We start from the raw sequence: 19878 nt of genomic DNA, 5'->3' as shown, positions 1-19878 counted from the left end.
GGAATATTTGTGTATATATATGACTCTATTGTATTAGTTACTGGCCCATATGTTTGGTTTGGTTGTCGGCGCGTGAAATTAAAAAATTGCGTTTGTTACTGGTTGTTACATTCATTATTTGTGGCAAAAAATATTTATTATAAAATGTTTTTTTATTATTTCATATACAATGTTGCTTATAAGGAACATGGTTTCTAGTATTTTTACTCACACATTTTAAGTTATTAAGAAGATTGCATTCGTATGTTGTACATTGTTTTGCATAGAATTACTACATCAATCATGTCACCATGTCACATTTGTATTATTGTTTTAGTTATGTGTAATAATAATTTTTTATAAAAGAATGATGTTTGTTATATGATATTTATAAAGAATATTATAAATAGAAATCTTTTTTTAGCTATATCGGGGTAAAAGGTCATATTTAAAATGTTTCCTAATATTTTAACATCAATATTTACACGCAGAGGAAAACCATAGTTCGACATGGTTACTAAAACTAAACTATGTTCACTGTAACAGTATATTGTTATCAAGAACATATAATTGTTATTTTAATTCAATTTAAACAATATAATTGTTACTTTAATCATTTTCATGTTTATGGCAATTATAAATTTGAGTATGATTCACTGAAAAAAAATTATTTTTACAATAACTAAAAAATGTTAACAATGAAAACATATTATGTTACGTTAAAATAAATTTGATTTCGAAATAAATTTGATTTCGATACATATTTTTTAACAACATTTTGATCACATTGAATCATAATATAGTCATGTATAACAAACAATATTATGGTAAATAAAAAAATATTATAATAAAATATTTCCAATTGTGTTTAATCATAATATGATATTTTAAAATTGTGACAATAACCAAACTTATAAAAACTACAATCATAATTTTAACCATAATATGCTCTTAGTATATGGTTATCACAACCATGTTTTTTCTTTGTGTGTAGGATCGAAACGATCCTAATGAAAAAAGTTTTAATTTGGTGACAATTTTATCAACTAAAAGTTTTGTTTCCAGAATAGAACTCTCGCCATTAGGGAAAGTTCAAAAAAGTTACATTTAGAACTCAAAAATTCAATGGAATATCTATCGATTGGCAATATTCAAAACTCTCTATCTGACACGATCCAATGAGTATGATAACAGAACTATACTGATAAATACGGAGAAGAAAAGAAAGAAATTGCAAATTATAGTGATAGGAGATAAGGCTACAAATTTAAGTCGAATATTGGATAGATCAGATATCTCCAAAAATTAGCTGTTTTAAGTTTCTGGAGACGTTAAGTCCCTAAAGATGGACAATTACATAGAAGATATATTTGAAATTTCTACCCTGTCTTCGTTCTGTCCCTCTATCCTTCTCCTATAACTAAGACACGCAAAAGGGAACAATTTTTCATATTTGCTCTGAATAACTCAGAAATAAATTTACCCTTTTTCAAGTCACGAAAAAAAAAAAATAAATTCTCACTCATGCTTCTAATATAATTGTCCCAACTGCAAAAGCCTCTCTAATAAACTATAATTCCTTAATTTCTATTTAAATGGAAAAACATTTTTCCACATTTTCATTTACATTCATCTATGTCTATAATAATTATGCAATCAGTAGCTTAAGAAAAACCTTAGCACTTCCTCCTACACACTCAGATCCTAGTCTCTATGTCTGTCTGTCTGTCTGTCTGTCTGTCTGTCTGTCCGTCTGTCTGTTTCTTTTCCCAAAACACTTTAAATGCCTTTATTTAGAGACAAGGCAATGGTCGAAAAATAAGAAGAAAAAATTCTCATTGCTACCATGTTTACTCTTCACAAAATGTCTCAACATTAAGTATAAAGCAAAAAAAAAAAAAAGCAAAAAATGAAAAGAGTAAAGAAAAAAGATCGTGCAGCTTAAGCGGCTTTATCTTTTGATGGATGTAGCAGGATCTTAACTAAAGTCAACTAATGCGTTAAAAAACTTCAGTTAAAGTAGTGAGTTTCTTTTTTTTTATTTCTTTGTTTGTTTGTTTATTTGTTCCCCAGCATTTAGTTAGTTAAACCATATTGTGCAAAACTAAAGTATGATGATAAGAAGTAGGATTAGTAAAGAGTTAGTGGGTGCAGAGGCAAAGAAAACATCATTTGTCCAATGTCATGTGAGAGCTAATTTATTGTCATTTGTGCAGTTTTTATTGTTAGTGTTAAGAGAAGAAAAAAATCAAATGAAAAAAAGAAATGGAACAATGTTGAAGTTAATGTTTTTAAAATGAAGTAGAAGGACTTCTTTTGAATGAATATCACACCATTTCCTGAAACGTGATATGGAAATATGATGATTTGTAAAGAAGAAAAATTTTTGTTTTTGTAATACATTAAAAAAGAAATATTATTTATAGAAAATTATATCTTAAAGTTTTCAAAGTCAGGAGTGATGGAACTGTATTAAGTAATTCCTATAGAACGCTTAGATTGCAATCGTTTTTAAATAGTCTAGGATCAAGTGTAAATATTTATAGTGAGATAAATGATCAAGAACTTTAAAACTTAAATATTCTTCTACTATGTTTATTCATTTTATAAACTTATTCCTTATTATATATTTTCTTATTTCAGCACGAAATCAATGAAGTTTTTGAATTACATAAGGCGCGACAAAAACATCAACTGCAATCGCCCCAAATGCCAGAAGAGAATGGAGAACAAAGACAACAGTTGACTGTCGATAGTGTTAGAAATACTTTGGACAATCAAATTGTAGACACAATAAAAGCAGCTGTCTCAAATGATGAATTATCTCGGTCTACAGAATCTGATAGTGGCTTTGACAGTGCTAGTTGTAGTGGTTGTACAGCAGCCTTAAACTCGACTACTACGACCAGTGCCATAAACAGTGGCAGCAACAAATTACCCTCTAGAGCTAAAATGACAACTATAGAAAATGAAAATGGCAATAACAATGATAAACAACAACAGCAGCAGCAGACAGCAGTAGCAAATAAAAATAAAAATAATCAAAAGAAGCCGACAAATACATCGTTGATCTGTTTGCAACAAGAAAACAAACAACACCAACAAGATGATTCAACAACATCATCGTCATTACCATTATCATCAAGTCTGACAGAAGATGCAGAAGTAGAGGCATCTTCTGTGTCATCAACTGCAGCAGCATCATCGTCAACACTTAAGCGCCTTCGTAAACAATTGCAAATGAAATCAGCTGCAGAAGCTGCCACCGATGATGTAAATATGTGGGCAAACAAATTCTTGAGAGATTTGGACAACTTAATAGCATCTGATAAACCAACAACATCTTCATCAGGCTCTTCATCACCAACAGCAAACGTTGTCTACTGCTCATCACCATCGCCATCATCATCGTCCACAACAACATCACCAATGTTATTGTCCGCTGCTGCCTCAGCCGTTATCCAAAGTCGTTATGGCAAGGGTGCCCACGATCGTAGTATTAACAGCAACAATAATGGTGGTACAAACTATGATCACAATACTGTCTCATCGCCAACGTCATCCACATCATCGTCATCAACAGCAAATGGTATAGTTTTGCGACCAGAAAAGCATGTAAGTAAATATTATTTTACTTTAGATTTTTCCTTATTTACCTTTTGTTCGTAACTTCTCCACATACCTTGGGCATATATGCATACTTAGATCTAACTAAGGACTTTATTGTCTTTTTTTATTTTTATTTTTTGGACTTTTGTTTAAAGATCATTGAAGTCATTATGGATTTTGTTTTTTTTTTTTTGCATTTAAATTTAAAGAGGATGTCTCATAAACTCAAACTAAAGTTTGACTGTTTTATATATTTTGTATATATTTGCCCTTTGAACTATGTGACTTGGTTTTCTTTTATTTGTTTCGATTGTCTTTATTAAACAAATGCATGTTTTGCCATAAAATATTGTTTAAAAATGTATTTGTAATACGACTTTAGATTATTGGGTTACAATTGAAAAGGTTTAAGTTTTAATGAAGACATATAAGTTTTTGAGAGATAATAGAGATATTAATTTTGAAAAAGGAATTTCGAGGTACCATACGAGAGACTATTTTTATTAAAATTTCAACATTAAAAAATTTTTAAAAACTTATATTTCCTAATACTGTATATGTGTAGTTATCTGGGTTTAGTTTTAAAAATGATCAAATGAAAATGATTTTTCAAAATAGCCAACAGCCCTTCAGGTTTAAAACAAAATTGTTGTGAATTTTTGTAGAATACTTGTGGATGATAGTTAGACAGGAGTCCTCATTTTAAAAACACAAAATATTTGTAGTGTGAACTAATCTAGATCTTCCAAATGTATACGTTTAAGTCACTTCTGTGTGGTTGTTAGATTATTGTAAACATTTTACAAATTTGTAAAAGAAATGTTATGACCTGGAATTTGAATCTACATTTTGTGTCCCTTGCTGATATTTGTTGTTTAAGTCTCTTCTACGAGTGGCTCTTTCGCGTAAAACTCTTTTTATCAGCAGAAGATCTTCCAAATGTTTACTTTTAAGTCACTTCTAAATGATAGTTTGTACTCATTATATACATTTTACAAAATTGCGAAAGAATGTTTATGCTCTTTAGGTATTTGTTTAATATCTTCTCGATGTTAGAAAATACTACAAAATGGTATGTGTTCTTGAAGTCGCCTCTATGAGTCTTATTGTGGACACTTCCATCTACCTACGAATGAAAAGAAAAATGATATTTCGGCGACGGCAAGACTATTTATTAGTGATATAAGTGAATATCGAGGCATGTTAAGGTTATATTTTTGTTCTTTAACCTCGATTACCTGACAAGGCGTTTGGCAGAATGTAACTTAAACCAAGTTGTGCCATTTTATTCGTCCTTGGACCAGCACTCCGGGGATAGCCCCTACTCATGTAGTGCATTGTGCTGGAACTTGGAAAATAGGTTGTGGGAGCGAGGATAGAGGAAGTAGTTTTTGTGGACGTTTGATTTAAACCTTTTAAAATCGAAAGTGGCGGTAAACACTTCTGCAGGAAGTTTGTCGCGTGTTACGTAAAAATATACGGGTATCGGAAACGAGTTGCCTAATTTCAGGAAACACCTTCCATTATAGTATCGATAGAACAGTGAAGTACACCCCACATTGCGACGGTGCTACAGTGAATCAATAGAGTTGGATACTCTACTGCCACCGATAAGTACCATCGCCCTCTCTTGTACGCGGTCGAGTAGCTTCAAAATAGACTTCGAAGCTCCGGCCCATACATGGGAGTTGTATTCCGTTTTCAATCGGATATAAGTGGTATAAATAGTGAGAAGATCAGATGTCTAACACCGTTTCAAAAAACCGAAATACTTGAATGCTTTTTTCGTTAGTTGGAAAATGTGTTTAGTCCATCGGACATCGCTCTGTATTATCATGCCCAGAAAATATTTTTAAGAAACGTAAACATTTCTATCCTTATAAGTCAACAACTATTCAATACGCAAATAAATCAAAAGTGATAAAAGAATTTCATAATAATCCTAGATGACACACACAACACACGGTTTATAACAACTTTAAGAAAACCTAAAGATAAAAAGTGGCAAATAAAATAAAACTTTAGAAAATTATAAAATAAAAACTAAGACTTTTAAAGTTGAAGCAATAAGACAACTTAAAAGATTATATTATTCACACAAATTTACATATATATTTAGTATACATATATAAACACTAGAATGAATGGGTGAGTACCAAAACAAATGTGCTAACATATGTTTGATCTCACGTTTGTCTTAAAGGACGACAACGTACGACAAGTTAAAAAAAAGACAAAAATTTAACGCTTAAACGATCAAAAATTTACAAACAAACCAACAAAAATTATAAAAACACATGTAACCTTTTAAGCGACCTCATGACGAGAGACAAGCTTATAAACATACAGGCCAATAACAGGCAACATCGCTTAACAAAAGCTGGGCTTGCTGCCAAGTAAGTCAACAACCAAACAGTCCTCCACCCAACCAGCCTGCTGTCTTAACCGCATTAACACAAACCTACTAGTAAGAGTTTATTATTTAAAGTCCAACAACTCCTGTCTTAAGCAAAACTATATTGGAAGTAGAATTTATGGTTATTTCATGAACAATTTCATAAATTGATATGCAAAAGTTTTGAAATATAAAAAAATATATATTATAAAAAATTAAGTTTATAAAGCGTTTATTGCTGATCCAGGCTTAAATATTTATGCCAATATATGTAAATGATATTGAGTTTTGTTGCATGTTACAAAACCAAAAAAACTATAAAATTTTTATTGTCAGAAGTCTTTCAGCGTTATAGTTTGTATTTTTTTCTTATTTTGTCTGTCTCAATAACGCTTCGGTCATTTCGCTTGGCCTGTGGTAATAAGAAACTTTTTTATGCAATACTATTTGACAAAGTTGTGTTACCAAGAAATTGATAAAAAAAATAATTTTAATAATAGACTATATAATAATCAAAGATTATAGTAGTTTACTGACTTCAGAACACCTTACAGTGATATTGTCTTATGTTTAAAATCGAAAATACTCAATATTAGAATCATTTTTGAAGTGAAATTGTCAAGGAGAATACTAGTTGATCTTAGGTAGTGTTGGGGTACATATACACTTTTGTCAGTTCTTATAACGTTGACATAAAAATGTTTTTAAAATGTTATGCAATTTTTATTTTAAAACGTTGTCAGAAGATGCATTTTTGATAATGTCTGTTCAATAACTAAAAGTTGTAATATCTGATAATTTATAAGATTTTTTTGCTAAAGAACAGACATAATGTTAGGTTAGGTAGAAAGGGTAGCCACTATAAACAAGTTTAAGTGGCTCACTTGGGTCCGTCGTATTTCGGTTCCGTTGTGATGCCCTAATAGTCTTTGAAGTCTTTTCCCATGAAAAACTACTCACTACTTCCCGATTCAAACAAGCCGGTTCGATTCCCGAAAATTAGGATAATTTTTATATTTATCCCAAATATGTCCTCCAAACAAGACAGAACAGTAGACCCGAAATAAATGTCGGACAATAACAGAGGAGATGAGGTATAGTCTCCTTCTTCTTATCATTGTGACAACTTCTACAGTAGTCATTGTAACGGAGACATGTTAGAGATACTTTGCTGTCCCTATATATACGTATATCCACCGATATTCGATAATACCTCATACACTCTACCGCTCGTTTTATAGCAGATATCTCTGCCTGTAGAATGCTACAGTAGTTAGGTTAGGCCTGATTTGATTCCAAATCTTTCAATGTAAAAGCCACCGCCCACCCTATCGCTCCTTTTGGAGCCATCTGTGTAAACATTCGTTACATCATCGGGTGAGTGGGTCTCAGATAATGAGTTCCTCTCGGGAATCGGAATGACATAATGTTGCAAGTCAAAAATTGTAAGTTGACAAGTTTCTAAACCTTTTTTTTAAACATTGTAAGATTTAAAAACTGTGATTACATAGCTTAAGTATTAATGACTTATAATCTTAACGTAGTTAGGAAATCCTCTAGCATTTTGTAAGAAAACCATCTTATGTTATTGTTCCAAAGTTATCATGAACATTACATATTAAGTTTAGAATGACTTATTATTAAAAACTTATATATAATTCCATAGACGTACCCGACCCTGATGAGAATCCTGCTCAAAATATGCATGTCTGAGATTAGTATGAAGTTATGTATATTAAGCAGACACACAGGATTATGGGCATAGCTATTCATAATTGCACAGCGAAACTCTGAGTTAAGTGGAAATTAGATCCAAGTATTTTGGATTTATTATTATTCTTTCCATTAGATTCAGGAAATCTACCCAGCAAAACTCGGTAATGGGTTGTACTTACATAAACACTTACATTTCAATGGCTACTACTTACTGTCTGCATACAAACCATTATTTCCATAAAGTAGCTAAGCAGTGGTGCAGTGAGTAGCACTAACAAACCGAAGTCTCTGGTTTATATTCTCGCTGGCTTTCTTCTTTGTAAGAGAAATTGCAAGTACTTATTTAACTCCCTATTTTTAAGCTAGCTTAGAACAATTTGCCTCCAATGACATCATCGTGTTAAAATAATAAGTTGAAATGCCAACGAAGAAGTAGTGAAAAATCGTTTCATTAGCATTTTAACTCATTACTTTTCAATGTTTCGTACGATAATACCTTTAATGATGAAATTAAAAGCACAATAGGCCTGATAGTGATCTCGGTGTATTTTTTCGAATTTATTTGATAAAAGGCTTGTAGTAAACCTTTGAACAAACCAATATTACATACACAACTATTGGTAGGGTAGTTCTTAAACAAAATCAATAAGCTTTAGCATAATTTTTTTTAACTTTTTTTTATTTAACAAAAGTAAGAAATATTACCCAGATCATGAATCAATGTTGTTGTTTGCTTACTTCTGCAGGATTGCATGGGTTTTCTTGTGCCTTTGGTTTTTATAAGCGAAAATATTTTTTTCTTAGTAATATTTTTCACACACTTTTACAAAGTTACAGGCGTGCAACAAGCGGGGTTTACATTCACGTATGTACATACATATGTGTCACTTATACTCAGTCGCAAGTACCTGTTAATAGTGGCGGCATATTTATTTATATTTTTGTGCAATAATTTTATTTTTTATATTATTTTGATGTTGGTGTTATTGTTGTTTTTTTAGGACACAAGCTTTTTATTCTCTTTTTTGTTGTTGTTGTTGTTGCTTTTGCAACATGGCCAGGCCTATAAACATTTACTTATTGCGAAAGGCGAGAAGACTGTTTATGAGACTGTTTTATTTCTTTGATTTTGTAGAGCATTAATGCCAAAAGTTGTTAAGTGTTAAATTGGCAAATTCTGTATTGAACAAAAAAAAAAAAAACAATATTGTTTTTAATCATATCGCTTTAAAGGAGACAAAAAAACTTATTGCGAAATTTGTTTGCCAGAGAGCTTTACGAAAAAAATAACTTTGCTCTAGCTGTCTGAACGACCATACGCCTGGTTTAATTTTTCTGGAGTGCTGGTTAGCTGAGTGGCTTTAAAGTTTCATGGTGGTAATACCATATTGTCTACACATGTTGCTCAGCATTAAATTATTTTTTAGATTAGATCAACTTGTTGCTGAAACCGAAAGAGCGAAAAAAAAACAAACTTTGTTGTATTCCTATATATCTGAATATTGTATACTACGTAAAGTAATAACATGCAGATTGCATTTTCTAGCGTATATATTTTTTGTTGCTGGGAACGAACGACAATGTCATGACAAAGTGTTGTTAATGTGTTGCTATAATTTTCGAAATAATTTTATTCCTTCTTTTTTTTTAAAAAAAAGGGGGTCTCTTTCTCTCTATATTGACACAAATTTATGTTGCAATTATCATGATCTTTTAAGGCAATTTTTTATGCTGGAATAAGAATTAAATCTTAATGAATGTTACAAATTACTTCCTTTAAAGTTGTATGCCGCCGCTCGCTCTTAATATAAGTTCTACTTAATCAAGATTTTCTATGCAGATTTTTCTCCGAAAGGAAATGAGAATTTTTCCAGTTGTGTTGGAAAATAAATTGCTGTGTTTTCTGTTTATGTATTCCTAGGAAAATTAATTAAATAATTTGAGTGAAAAGTTAATAAATTTGTTTATTTTGCTTTCAAATAACAACAAATTTATTATTTTTGCAAGTAAATACAAATATTTGTTATTTTTATCAATTTTTTTTTAATTAATTGCTGTGATATGGAATTGGATAGCATATATTGGACCATCTGTTTAAGCTTTTTTTATAAAAAAATAAATATTAGTGTTTGCAAATGTTCCTTAGCTTTAAAAAGCTTTTAACATAATAATTATGTTTAACATTTATAATTCACTAAAAAGCTTCTTTCCAAATAAAGATTTATTGGAAGTTTTTTTGACAAAACAATTTTATAAAAACTATTACCTCTAACATAGCTTTTACCAAAAACTTTAAAGAACTTTATTCACGGAAAAAAATTTACTTTAAAATAGATCACTAAAAATTTTTTTAATTAAAAAGCTTTATGTTGTGTTTTACTAGAAAGCTTTATTACAACTTTTTTTAACAAAAAAATTCATTAAAACTTTTTCCTTTAAAATTGCTTTTATCAAAAACTTTTAAAAATTTTATTCACAGAAAAAACTTGATCACAAAAAAAAGCTTGTTCATCTTAAAATACTTTTCAATAATAAAGTTTTTTCAATAAATTCATAATTCACTAAAAAGCTTCTCCAACTAAATAGCTTAATGTTGTGTTTTACTAGAAAGCTTTACTGGAACTTTATTAACAAAAGCGAAGTTTTTTAAAGCTCGTTTCACTAAAAAGTGTTTTAAAGCTCTTCTTTTTCATTTTTAAACTTCATTTAAAATATTTTAAGGTAAAGTTGTTTAAAGTTTTTTTCACTAAAAAGTGTTTTAAAGCTCTTCTTACTAAATAGTATGTTAACGCCTTTTTGGTAAAACGCTTTTAAAACTTTTCAATAAAAAGCTTTATTTATTATTAATTTTAAACTTTTTTCACTAAAAAGCTCTATTTAAGTTTATTTTATTTTTAAGAACTTTAACTAAAAAGCCTTTTTTACAAAAAAAAGCTTTATTACAAAAAAGTTTTTTTTCATACGCTTTATAAATATATAATTTTCTTATTAAATATACATACTAATAATACTCTGTTCCCCCATATTTTGCATTTTCAAGTTTGTCTGCGGTTTAGTTCAAAGTTTAACCGCATATTTTATTGTTCAAGCATCATTTATTGTTGTCTGTTCGTATTTTAGTTTTCGAGTGTCTATAATTACAAAAAAAGAAAAAAATAAACTTAAAACTATTTATTAAACCGTTTTGTTTATTTTAAAAATCCTCCCTCCAAAATAAAAACTAAAAAACTAAACTATAAAAAAAGAAAAGACACTGTCTGCCCAGATCTAGATTAAATAAATTTTATAATTTCAAATGAGGGGTGTTGTGCTGGTTGTTGCTATATGCATTCAGTTGCATTAATAGTTTTTGGTTGTACACATATATTTAACAAAAACAGATTGTTGTTCCAATTTAATGTTTGTTATTGCAGCATAGCTAATGTTTAAAAAAGATTATATTCGCTTTTATATGCCAAGCAAATTTATAATCAACACCACTGTGCTGGTTATGCTACTGTAAATGATTATTTTTTTCGGATTGTCTGTCCGCCCGGTTGTCTTTTTTTCCGTTTCTTGGTCTAAGATATTTAAACATGTAAATGATGTGTTGACAGCCTCCTGTATTGTTAAAGTTGAATGAAAAACAAAAAAAAAACTTAAAAATTTAAAGATAAAAAATGTTTATTGAGAAGTATGAGCAGTTAAATAAATTTAACATTTTGTTGTTGTTATATTTTATCTTCTCTAAACGTTTTGCTGTAACTGTGTTACACTTTTTGTCTGCAAACTCTATTTAAATTGTTTTCTTTAGACATAGTTGGTAGTAAGTATTTATTTTATGTTTATGATATTAAACTTTTGACCTGAAATGTTGTTTTTTGTTTTTTTATTATTTCTTTACTATTTAATTAAATATAATAACACAAAGTTAAAGGTACATTACGTTGTTAAAGTTTTGCATATCATACTCATACTTATTGCTGCTGTAGAGGATATGTATATGATGTTGTTAGGAAATATTTTTTGTTGGCAACCTCTAGTCTAAAAGTGGGTAATGTTTGTCTTTGTTTTAGTAATCTTAAACTAATAAACATTAATTATACATAAAATATTCCCGCATTTAAGGTAATAAAATTTTATCTTTATTGTTTACAAGTTAAATAAAAAATCTATAGGTTTACTATAGAGGGAGTTATTTTTCTTTGCATTGTGTATAAAAGATGAATAATATAAGAGGAATTTGTTTTTAAAAAACTCTAGAAAAATTTGGTTATTGTAGATGTTTAAACATCTTGATACTTTTTTGTAAACAATTGACAAAATAATTTTCTTATGATTTCTTAATTAAAACTGTATTAAAACTGAACTAAAACTGAAGCAGAACCGAAAAAAACTAAGTAGAATTGAACTAGAACTAATTTAGAAGTGAACTAGAATTGAGCTAGAACTGAACTAGAACCGAACTAGAACTGAACTAGAACTGAACTAGAACTGAACTAGAACTGAACTAGAACTGAACTAGAACTGAACTAGAACTGAACTAGAACTGAACTAGAACTGAACTAGAACTGAACTAGAACTGAACTAGAACTGAGCTAGAACTGAACTAGAACTGAACCACAACTAGAATTGTACGTTCCTTATTTGAGGTTTAAAAAGATGACAAACGTATGTTTTTCAATTCCTTTTATACTTTGACTTAAAAAAATTAAAGGTTTTTAATATTTAGTGCAGAACAGAAATTTAAGTTCAACATATTGTGGAACATTGAATTTATATTGAACCCTGTAAATGTTTTATTTTTTCCTTAAAACCTCTTTTCTCTTTTTTAATTTGTGTGCCAAAAACGTTTACACGTTTCATACACTATTTATCAAATTCCCCCCATGTTTGGACACTTGTTTGATTGCATTTATTTTCAACATCTTCTTAAAGACTTAAAGAAGATTCTACATAAATTAATTTCATCATCATGATTGCAATGTCCCCAATCTGTTCAATTCAATTGTCCACTAAAACTGTCAAATTAAACGATACCAACGTACAAATGTTTCACACACATACACGCAGACATTTACACTCCAACATTTAAAACATCTGTTTTACTAATAAATTGCTGGAGAAATGGTTCTCAAATGTGTGGTCGGAGAAGGTATCTTAATAATTCTCCAACATATACGTCAATACCTAAATATATATTTCACTTCATTTAAGAGAAGGGGTCTGCAACATTTCGAGAGATCCATACAGAAAGTTTTAAAATTTGCAAATCTCTTGATCAGATTTATAGATATTGAAAATATTTCTACACTTTCGAATTCAAAATATCATCACAACACATTGAGAATCACTGATAAAGTATAACATAAAAAGTGTTGCTTTGCTGTAGCAGTTGCCAATATTTGGGTCATTATTACGATGCATAAAGCGTGCAGCACAGTACAATAACAACAACGATAAAACAAATGAATCCACAACAATAAAAACAAGCGTAAAAACAACTACTAACCCTTTTTTTGTAGGCCTTAGTGAAGATGGCTGTAAAAATTGAAAATACCAACAGATGGACAGACAAGGAACATCAAACATATATATATTGGTCCGAGGCCAACAAAGAAAACAACAATTTACAAGCTTTTAATAAGTTCATGTTCTTGTTCATGTACTTGTTCTGGTACTTGACAAAATTTAGTTTACAAACAGAACATAACACCAACTCCGTGTTGTTGTTTGTTGCTTGGATGGATTGGCGGGATTTTGGTGGTGTGTTCAACAAATTCATTGAGTAGTTTTTCAAACTGAAAATGTATGTTTGCGGATTGCGTGTCTTTATTGTGTACTTAAGAAAGTGAACTGATTAAATAAAAATCAAATAAAAAACCTTGTTTATAGTTTTTACCATTAACCTTTATATGGATAATTCGCTTTAATTCGCTTTCTTTAACGTGATTATTGTTTACAAAAATTCACTTACTCACTTAGTGAGTTTGGCCCAATTTCAATTGATAATGAATTTAATAAATATATTTTTAAACAATTGATTTATCCTAGAGTATAATTCCAATTTATTTTGCTTTTAAAAGAGCTTTTAAGCTTAACTAGGGATCTAATAAAAAGTAATCAAAAAGCTATTTACAACCATTAAACTTTAATGATCCGCTTAAAGCTGTTGAAAAATAAACAAAAATTTCTTATTTAGACCAAAACATAACCTTCATAACTCCTTTCATCACAATGTTGTTAATATCGCTAACAAACAGTTATTTTTATGTTAAGAAAAATATTAAAAACCTTAGGGAATTTTAACCTAAATAAGAAGGTTCTTAAATAAACTTTAAAAACAGCAAGAGCTTAAACATTATGCACCAAAATATGAAACAATATTACAAAAAACAAAAATCATTTACCAACTAAAACATGTTTCATATTCGAACATAAAACATGTTTTAAAAGAACATTTACAGTTTGTTAAAAAAAACATAAACTAACCTATATTTACAGAAAACACTATATTGCAAAAAAAATGTTTCAATATAAAAACAAAAGTTCTCTTCCTTAAGGCAACGTAACATTATGGACTCTGTTTTTGTTTCCCCTCTTCTTTGTTAAAGTTTAAACATACATATTTTTATAGTTAAACGGTGGGTTTACCGACAGTTTAAGTGTTTTGATTTGATAATTATTATCAGTGACGTACGCATGCGTGACCACACTCACTTTTTCCTTTAAAGGATCCATATACAACTCGAACATTATCAACCAGTTATGTTGTAACTGGGGCTTTGTTTGTAACTAAATGACCATAAAGAAATCACTAAATAACAATTGCATATTTAACACATGATATGAAATGAAAATGAAACACATTGTAATCACAGAAGGAAAAGTAAGTTATTTTTCGTTGCTGGATAAAAGGGCTTAAAGACCAAATTTCGTATAAATTTTTTTTTTTTTCAAAAATTTGTTGATTTTAAAAATATTCTTTTAACATATTTTTAAAAGTTCTTCCAACATTATCTAAAAATCCATATGTTTCTTATCCAAACTTTACAAAAACCTTTTATTATTTATCTGAATTCCTACATTCTTTCTTGAAACTTTCCATTTCATTTTTTTTTTCAAAATTAAAACGCTTTGGGATAGTAAATTATAATTGTTTCATTTACATATTTTATTGTTTTAATATTCATTTAATTTTTATTTTTATGTTGGACTTGGATCATTCATTACAACTCCAACATTTTTGGCAGTTACTTCAGGTAAACATTTATTCACTATATTTATAAAAATAAATCATTTTAAACTTTAAAAATAATTTATGATTATAAATGATAACCGAAGGACTAAAGACCGATCCTTATTGTAACATGTTTATACGGCAACTTTCTGAAATCTGTAATACATAGCTGAAGACCATCATAGCAAAAAAAGAACTTCTAAAGAAGTGAAAAAGAAGTTAAATTTACTTCATGAAAGTACTGAAAAGACCTGAAGATGTTATGATTTTAACACAGGCTTGTTATAGGAGGGATGTACCTTTACTTTTGATTCCAAATTCACTACATCTGAAGTCATTCTCTGGAAGTAATTTTTATGCTCTTTTTTTGGAAGTTATTAGGAAGTGAACTTGTATTATAGAATAAATTACACACATTTATCGATTAACTCCAATATAAAACGAGTTTAATTCGCTTCTTTGGAAGACAATAAACATCACTTTTACAGAAGTTAAAAAAATTCATTTAGTGCTACTTTTGAAATTGTGATAAATTTAATTCTTTTGGAAGTACTTATAATTTTGTTGAAAAATGTTGGCAGAAAAATGTTCAGAAAATGTCTTAAAATCGTGTGAACTTATAATTTTTGTTCTATAATGTTTTAAGAAAAGTTATTTCTGATAATGTTGTAAGACTAATAATGTAAGTTAACTATAGTCTATAGTATAATATATAGTCTTGTCTATAGTTTAGTATAGTCTAGTCTATTGTCTACTCTGTACTCTAGTCTATTGTATAGTCAATAGTCCAGTCTAGAGTCTAGTCTATAGTATGGTATTTAGTTTTGTCTATAGTCTAGTGTATAGTCTAGTCTTCAGTCTAGTATAGTCTAGTCTTTAGTCTAGTCTTCAGTCTAGTCTTTAGTCTAGTCTTTAGTCTAGTCTTTAGTCTAGTCTATAGTCTAGTCTATAGTCTTGTCTACAGTCAAGTCTACAGTCTAGTCTATAGTCTAGTCTATAGTCTTGTCTACAGTCAAGTCTACAGTCTAGTCTATAGTCTACTCTAGAGTTTAAACCAAACAAAGGGTTGTTACTGACTTGTAACTTCTTACATATTAACATACTTTTCAATGACTACTACATATCGTTCATGTGTTATATAAATACTTTATAATTCATTAGTCAGCTTTTGAGTACAAAAAAAGATCATATGAGAAAATATTGATTTTCTTGCCTTCGATGACATCACTACCTTAAAATAAAGACTTAAAATTTTAGAATTTTAACCCCTTTCCCGTTAACGTTACAATTTGTTGTTACTTTCCGATCATTAATTATAAGAACTTTCCTTTAAAGGGTTAATTTTCCAAAAAAAATCCTTTTCATCATAATTGGCTTTTAGCTCCTTTTCATAGTTAATCATTGCAAACATTACACAGTTGGTTGCTTGTTCAATGCTTTAAATGACTGGGTCAAATCATTTTGTTAAGGTGGCTTTTTTTGACGCAAATATTTAACTTGTTATTGGCAAATATTTATAAGACCAAATTTTTTGTTTAACGGTTAAGTGATTTTCAGGTTTAAACTCAAGAGCACAATTTTCATACTTTGAAGAAAAAGATGTGCTTACGGCCAACTTAATGTGTTATAAAACGAAAAGAATCTTATTAATATACTATTTCTGAAAACAAACTTGTCATCACTTAACCCTTTAAATAGCTAGCGGGTTTTCTTGTAAAAGAAATAAATGTATTAATATATCGATAGCTTTTAAATAATTTTCTCATAATATTGTTTTTTTCTTCAATTTAGGTCATTTTCTGTATTAAATGTCATAAAATTTTGAAATAAACATAAAATAGTGACAAATTCTTGTATGTTTTTCAATAAACATCTGGAATTCAAATTGAAAATGTTCTTTTAATAAATGCACATTAATAGAGTATTATAATTTTGTTACTTTATTTTATTAAATTTATGTCTGCTCCCCTTTTCTTTTATGCGATCATTATTTTTAACCAAAAAAAAAAGAACTTGACAATTCTGGCTATAAAAATGTTTTGTTGTTGTTGTTGCTGTTGTCTTGTAGTTTATGTTTGGGTTGTGTTTTTAATTTGTTATTTAATAGTTTTTTGATGATCGTATTTATTAAATCTTTCTCAAAATGTGAAACTATACTATACATGACACTTACTAATGTCAAATATTTTATTGCCTCTTCATTTTCTGTAACATTAAGAATCTGGTTAAATTTTATATCTTGTTTAATAGCTGTTTTTCTTTCATATCAAATAATATGTTAAAAGTAGCGGAATTGGAAATAAAAAAATCAATAATAATAATAATAATAATAATAATAAAAATGTTTGATTTTTTTTTTACTTTTATTTGGTATTTATGTTTTTTTTTTTAATTCCGGTATGAAAGGCTAAAAAACTTTATAAATAGATTTTGTTTACAAGTTTTTAATGACTTAATTGTTAATAGAGGAAATTTTCCATTAGTTACATTTAAAATTAGATCTAATTTAATGAAAGTTTATTACTAGACATTAAACTTTTGTATTAAGTTTATAAGATATTAGCTGTACCCAGTGTGCTTCTCTACACTTAGAATAAAATAGTTCAAAAACTATTCACTTTCACTTTAGTATTAAATTCATATGAAAGGTGCAATGACCGCTATTGTAAGTTCACACATTACACATGAAATAAAAACTTTAATTCCTTTCAGACATACAAGAAGATTATGTAAAAATGTCAATAAATTCGGTCCAGCCGTTTGGGAATCTATAGATTTCAAGCATTCCCACAAACAAACCAATAAAAACAAATTCATTACGGGTTCAATTCCTAATGGTTTTATTCCTTTTACTGTTTAATTGGTTCTCTTTTTGATAAAATTAAAATTAGTTTCGAAAGCGAAACTAAAATACTTTTATTTACTTCCATAACCTTTTTTAATATTGCCAGCAACATGTTGCTTGAAAAAATCTCCTTCAAAATGTTGCTTAACGAACACATTAACAATTAGCAGTGAAATAATTAAAATAAATAATTAATTTGTCATTAAACAGCTGCTACGAATATGAAAACATATTCACATTTAAAAATGTTGCCAGCAACATATTGCTTAAAAATATTAACATGAAATTGTTACTTATCTGAAACATTTACAAATTCTTGAAACAATATACATTGAAATTATTAATATAAACCATAAATTTGTCAATGAGCTGCTGCGTTGTTTGAATGTGAACAAGAAACTCCAGCTGAGCATTTTTAAGGATAAACAGATTTGTTTTAACAAAAAAATATAAAAAATATTAAGGTTACTAAAACATGTATGTAAACTTAAAACTTAAAATTAATAACACTTAAAAAAGAAAACATGGTTCAATATATCCAGCAAAATAAAGAACTTCCAAAGATAAAGAAGTAGAATTTACTGCAAGTTCTAAAAAATATTTGAAGACGTGATGATTTTAACACAGGCTTGTCATAGGAGAGATGTTCTTTCAAACTCACTACATCTGAAGTCATTCTCAGGAAGTAATTTTTATGTTATTTTTGCTTGGAAGTTATTAGGAAGAGAACTTGTAAAATAATAGAATACAACTAGAGTTCTATAAATTGACTTTCGAATAATCAAACAATCGAATTTTTGTCGAAAAAAGTCGAAAAGTCGAAGGACTATTTTGTTCCAAAAAAAGTCGATAACTCGACTATCGTCTGTCGATTTTGGAAATTGAAAAAAGTTGAAAAGTCGGAAAAAGTCGATAATAGTAGAAAAAAGTCGGAAAAAGTCGAAAATATACGGAAAAAATCAAAAATAGTTCAAAAGTCGAAAATGGTCGAAAAAGTCGAAAATAGTCAAAAAAGTCGAAAAGTCGACTATTTACAAAATACTAAAATTCGAAAAGTCTAAAAGTCGACTCTAACTAACTGAAAAAGGTCGAAAAATCGACATTGCATAACATACAAAAAGCCGAAAAGTCGACCTTTACCTAAATGCAAAAAGTCGAAAAGTCGACTTTTCGTTTCAACTATAGAACCCTTAATACAACTAATTTGACTTAAATAATATAAAGATAAATAAATTAAAACCATTTATCAATCAATTACAAAACAAAATGGGTTGAATTAAAAAATGTCAGTACAAAAAAATATACTTTAAATTTTAAACAAAATTGGATTATTTTTGCTTCTTTGGAAGTCAATAAACATCACTTCCACAGAAGGTAAACAAATTCACTTAGTGCTACTGTTGAAGTGGTGATAAATGTTATTTTTTGAAAGTACATACTTCGTTATTTTTTGAAAAATTGGTTTAAAATGAACGCAAAAATAATCACCTTTTTAGTTAAGTCCATAAATTTTTAATTAACCCTTTTAAATTTGACCTTATCACCTATATAGTATAAACTATAAAAACTTAAAAGCACAACAATACATCAAATAGACTTTTACCTCACATGACGAAACATGTCTTCAAACATGTTTTACACAAAAAATACTTTGTACTGTAGGAAACCAAAAAAACATATCCTTTACCAGGTTAACAACATTAAATGTAAGAAAACGAAAAAAAAAACAAACGAAAAACACAGGAAAAAGAATTGTTAAACATTGAATGTAAAAAAAGCATGATGGTAAAAATATTGCGTGGACCAAAAAGACACACTTTTTACTTACTCATACTAAGTATGTTTCTGTAAAGTTCGTTAAAATGACAATTGCATTGAAACTTTTTTTTTCATTGGCCTCTCTCAATATTAAAGGAATTGACAGTTAATACAAGTACGAGTACTGACTGCTAACAGCATCAAGTAAACGAAAACAAAAAAAAATTGAAAAGAAAACAGTGCACACGAACTTTTTTTCAGTTTGCTGCAACATCATCATGGTCAGGTCTGAAGAGTTGTATGTACGATAAATAAAATCTGTAGTTATTTTATGTATATATAAAAATAATTCACGCA

The 19878-nt window shown here is 28.7% G+C and overlaps 1 protein-coding gene across 1 annotated transcript in view; it reads left to right on the top strand.

The window, feature by feature from the left end:
• The window catches only part of LOC111683327 (stAR-related lipid transfer protein 13), a 177259-nt gene that overhangs the window by 103049 nt on the left and 54332 nt on the right, over nt 1–19878 (top strand). Inside the window, exon 6 of the mRNA XM_046948999.1 lies at nt 2623–3594. Within this exon, the coding sequence (XP_046804955.1) occupies nt 2623–3594 (972 nt within the window). The remainder of the gene's footprint in view (nt 1–2622; nt 3595–19878) is intronic.

This window comes from Lucilia cuprina, chromosome 4 (genome assembly GCF_022045245.1).
Source record: "Lucilia cuprina isolate Lc7/37 chromosome 4, ASM2204524v1, whole genome shotgun sequence".
NCBI classification, from domain to species: Eukaryota; Metazoa; Arthropoda; class Insecta; order Diptera; family Calliphoridae; genus Lucilia; species Lucilia cuprina.
This window is presented reverse-complemented; position numbering and strand designations above follow the sequence as displayed.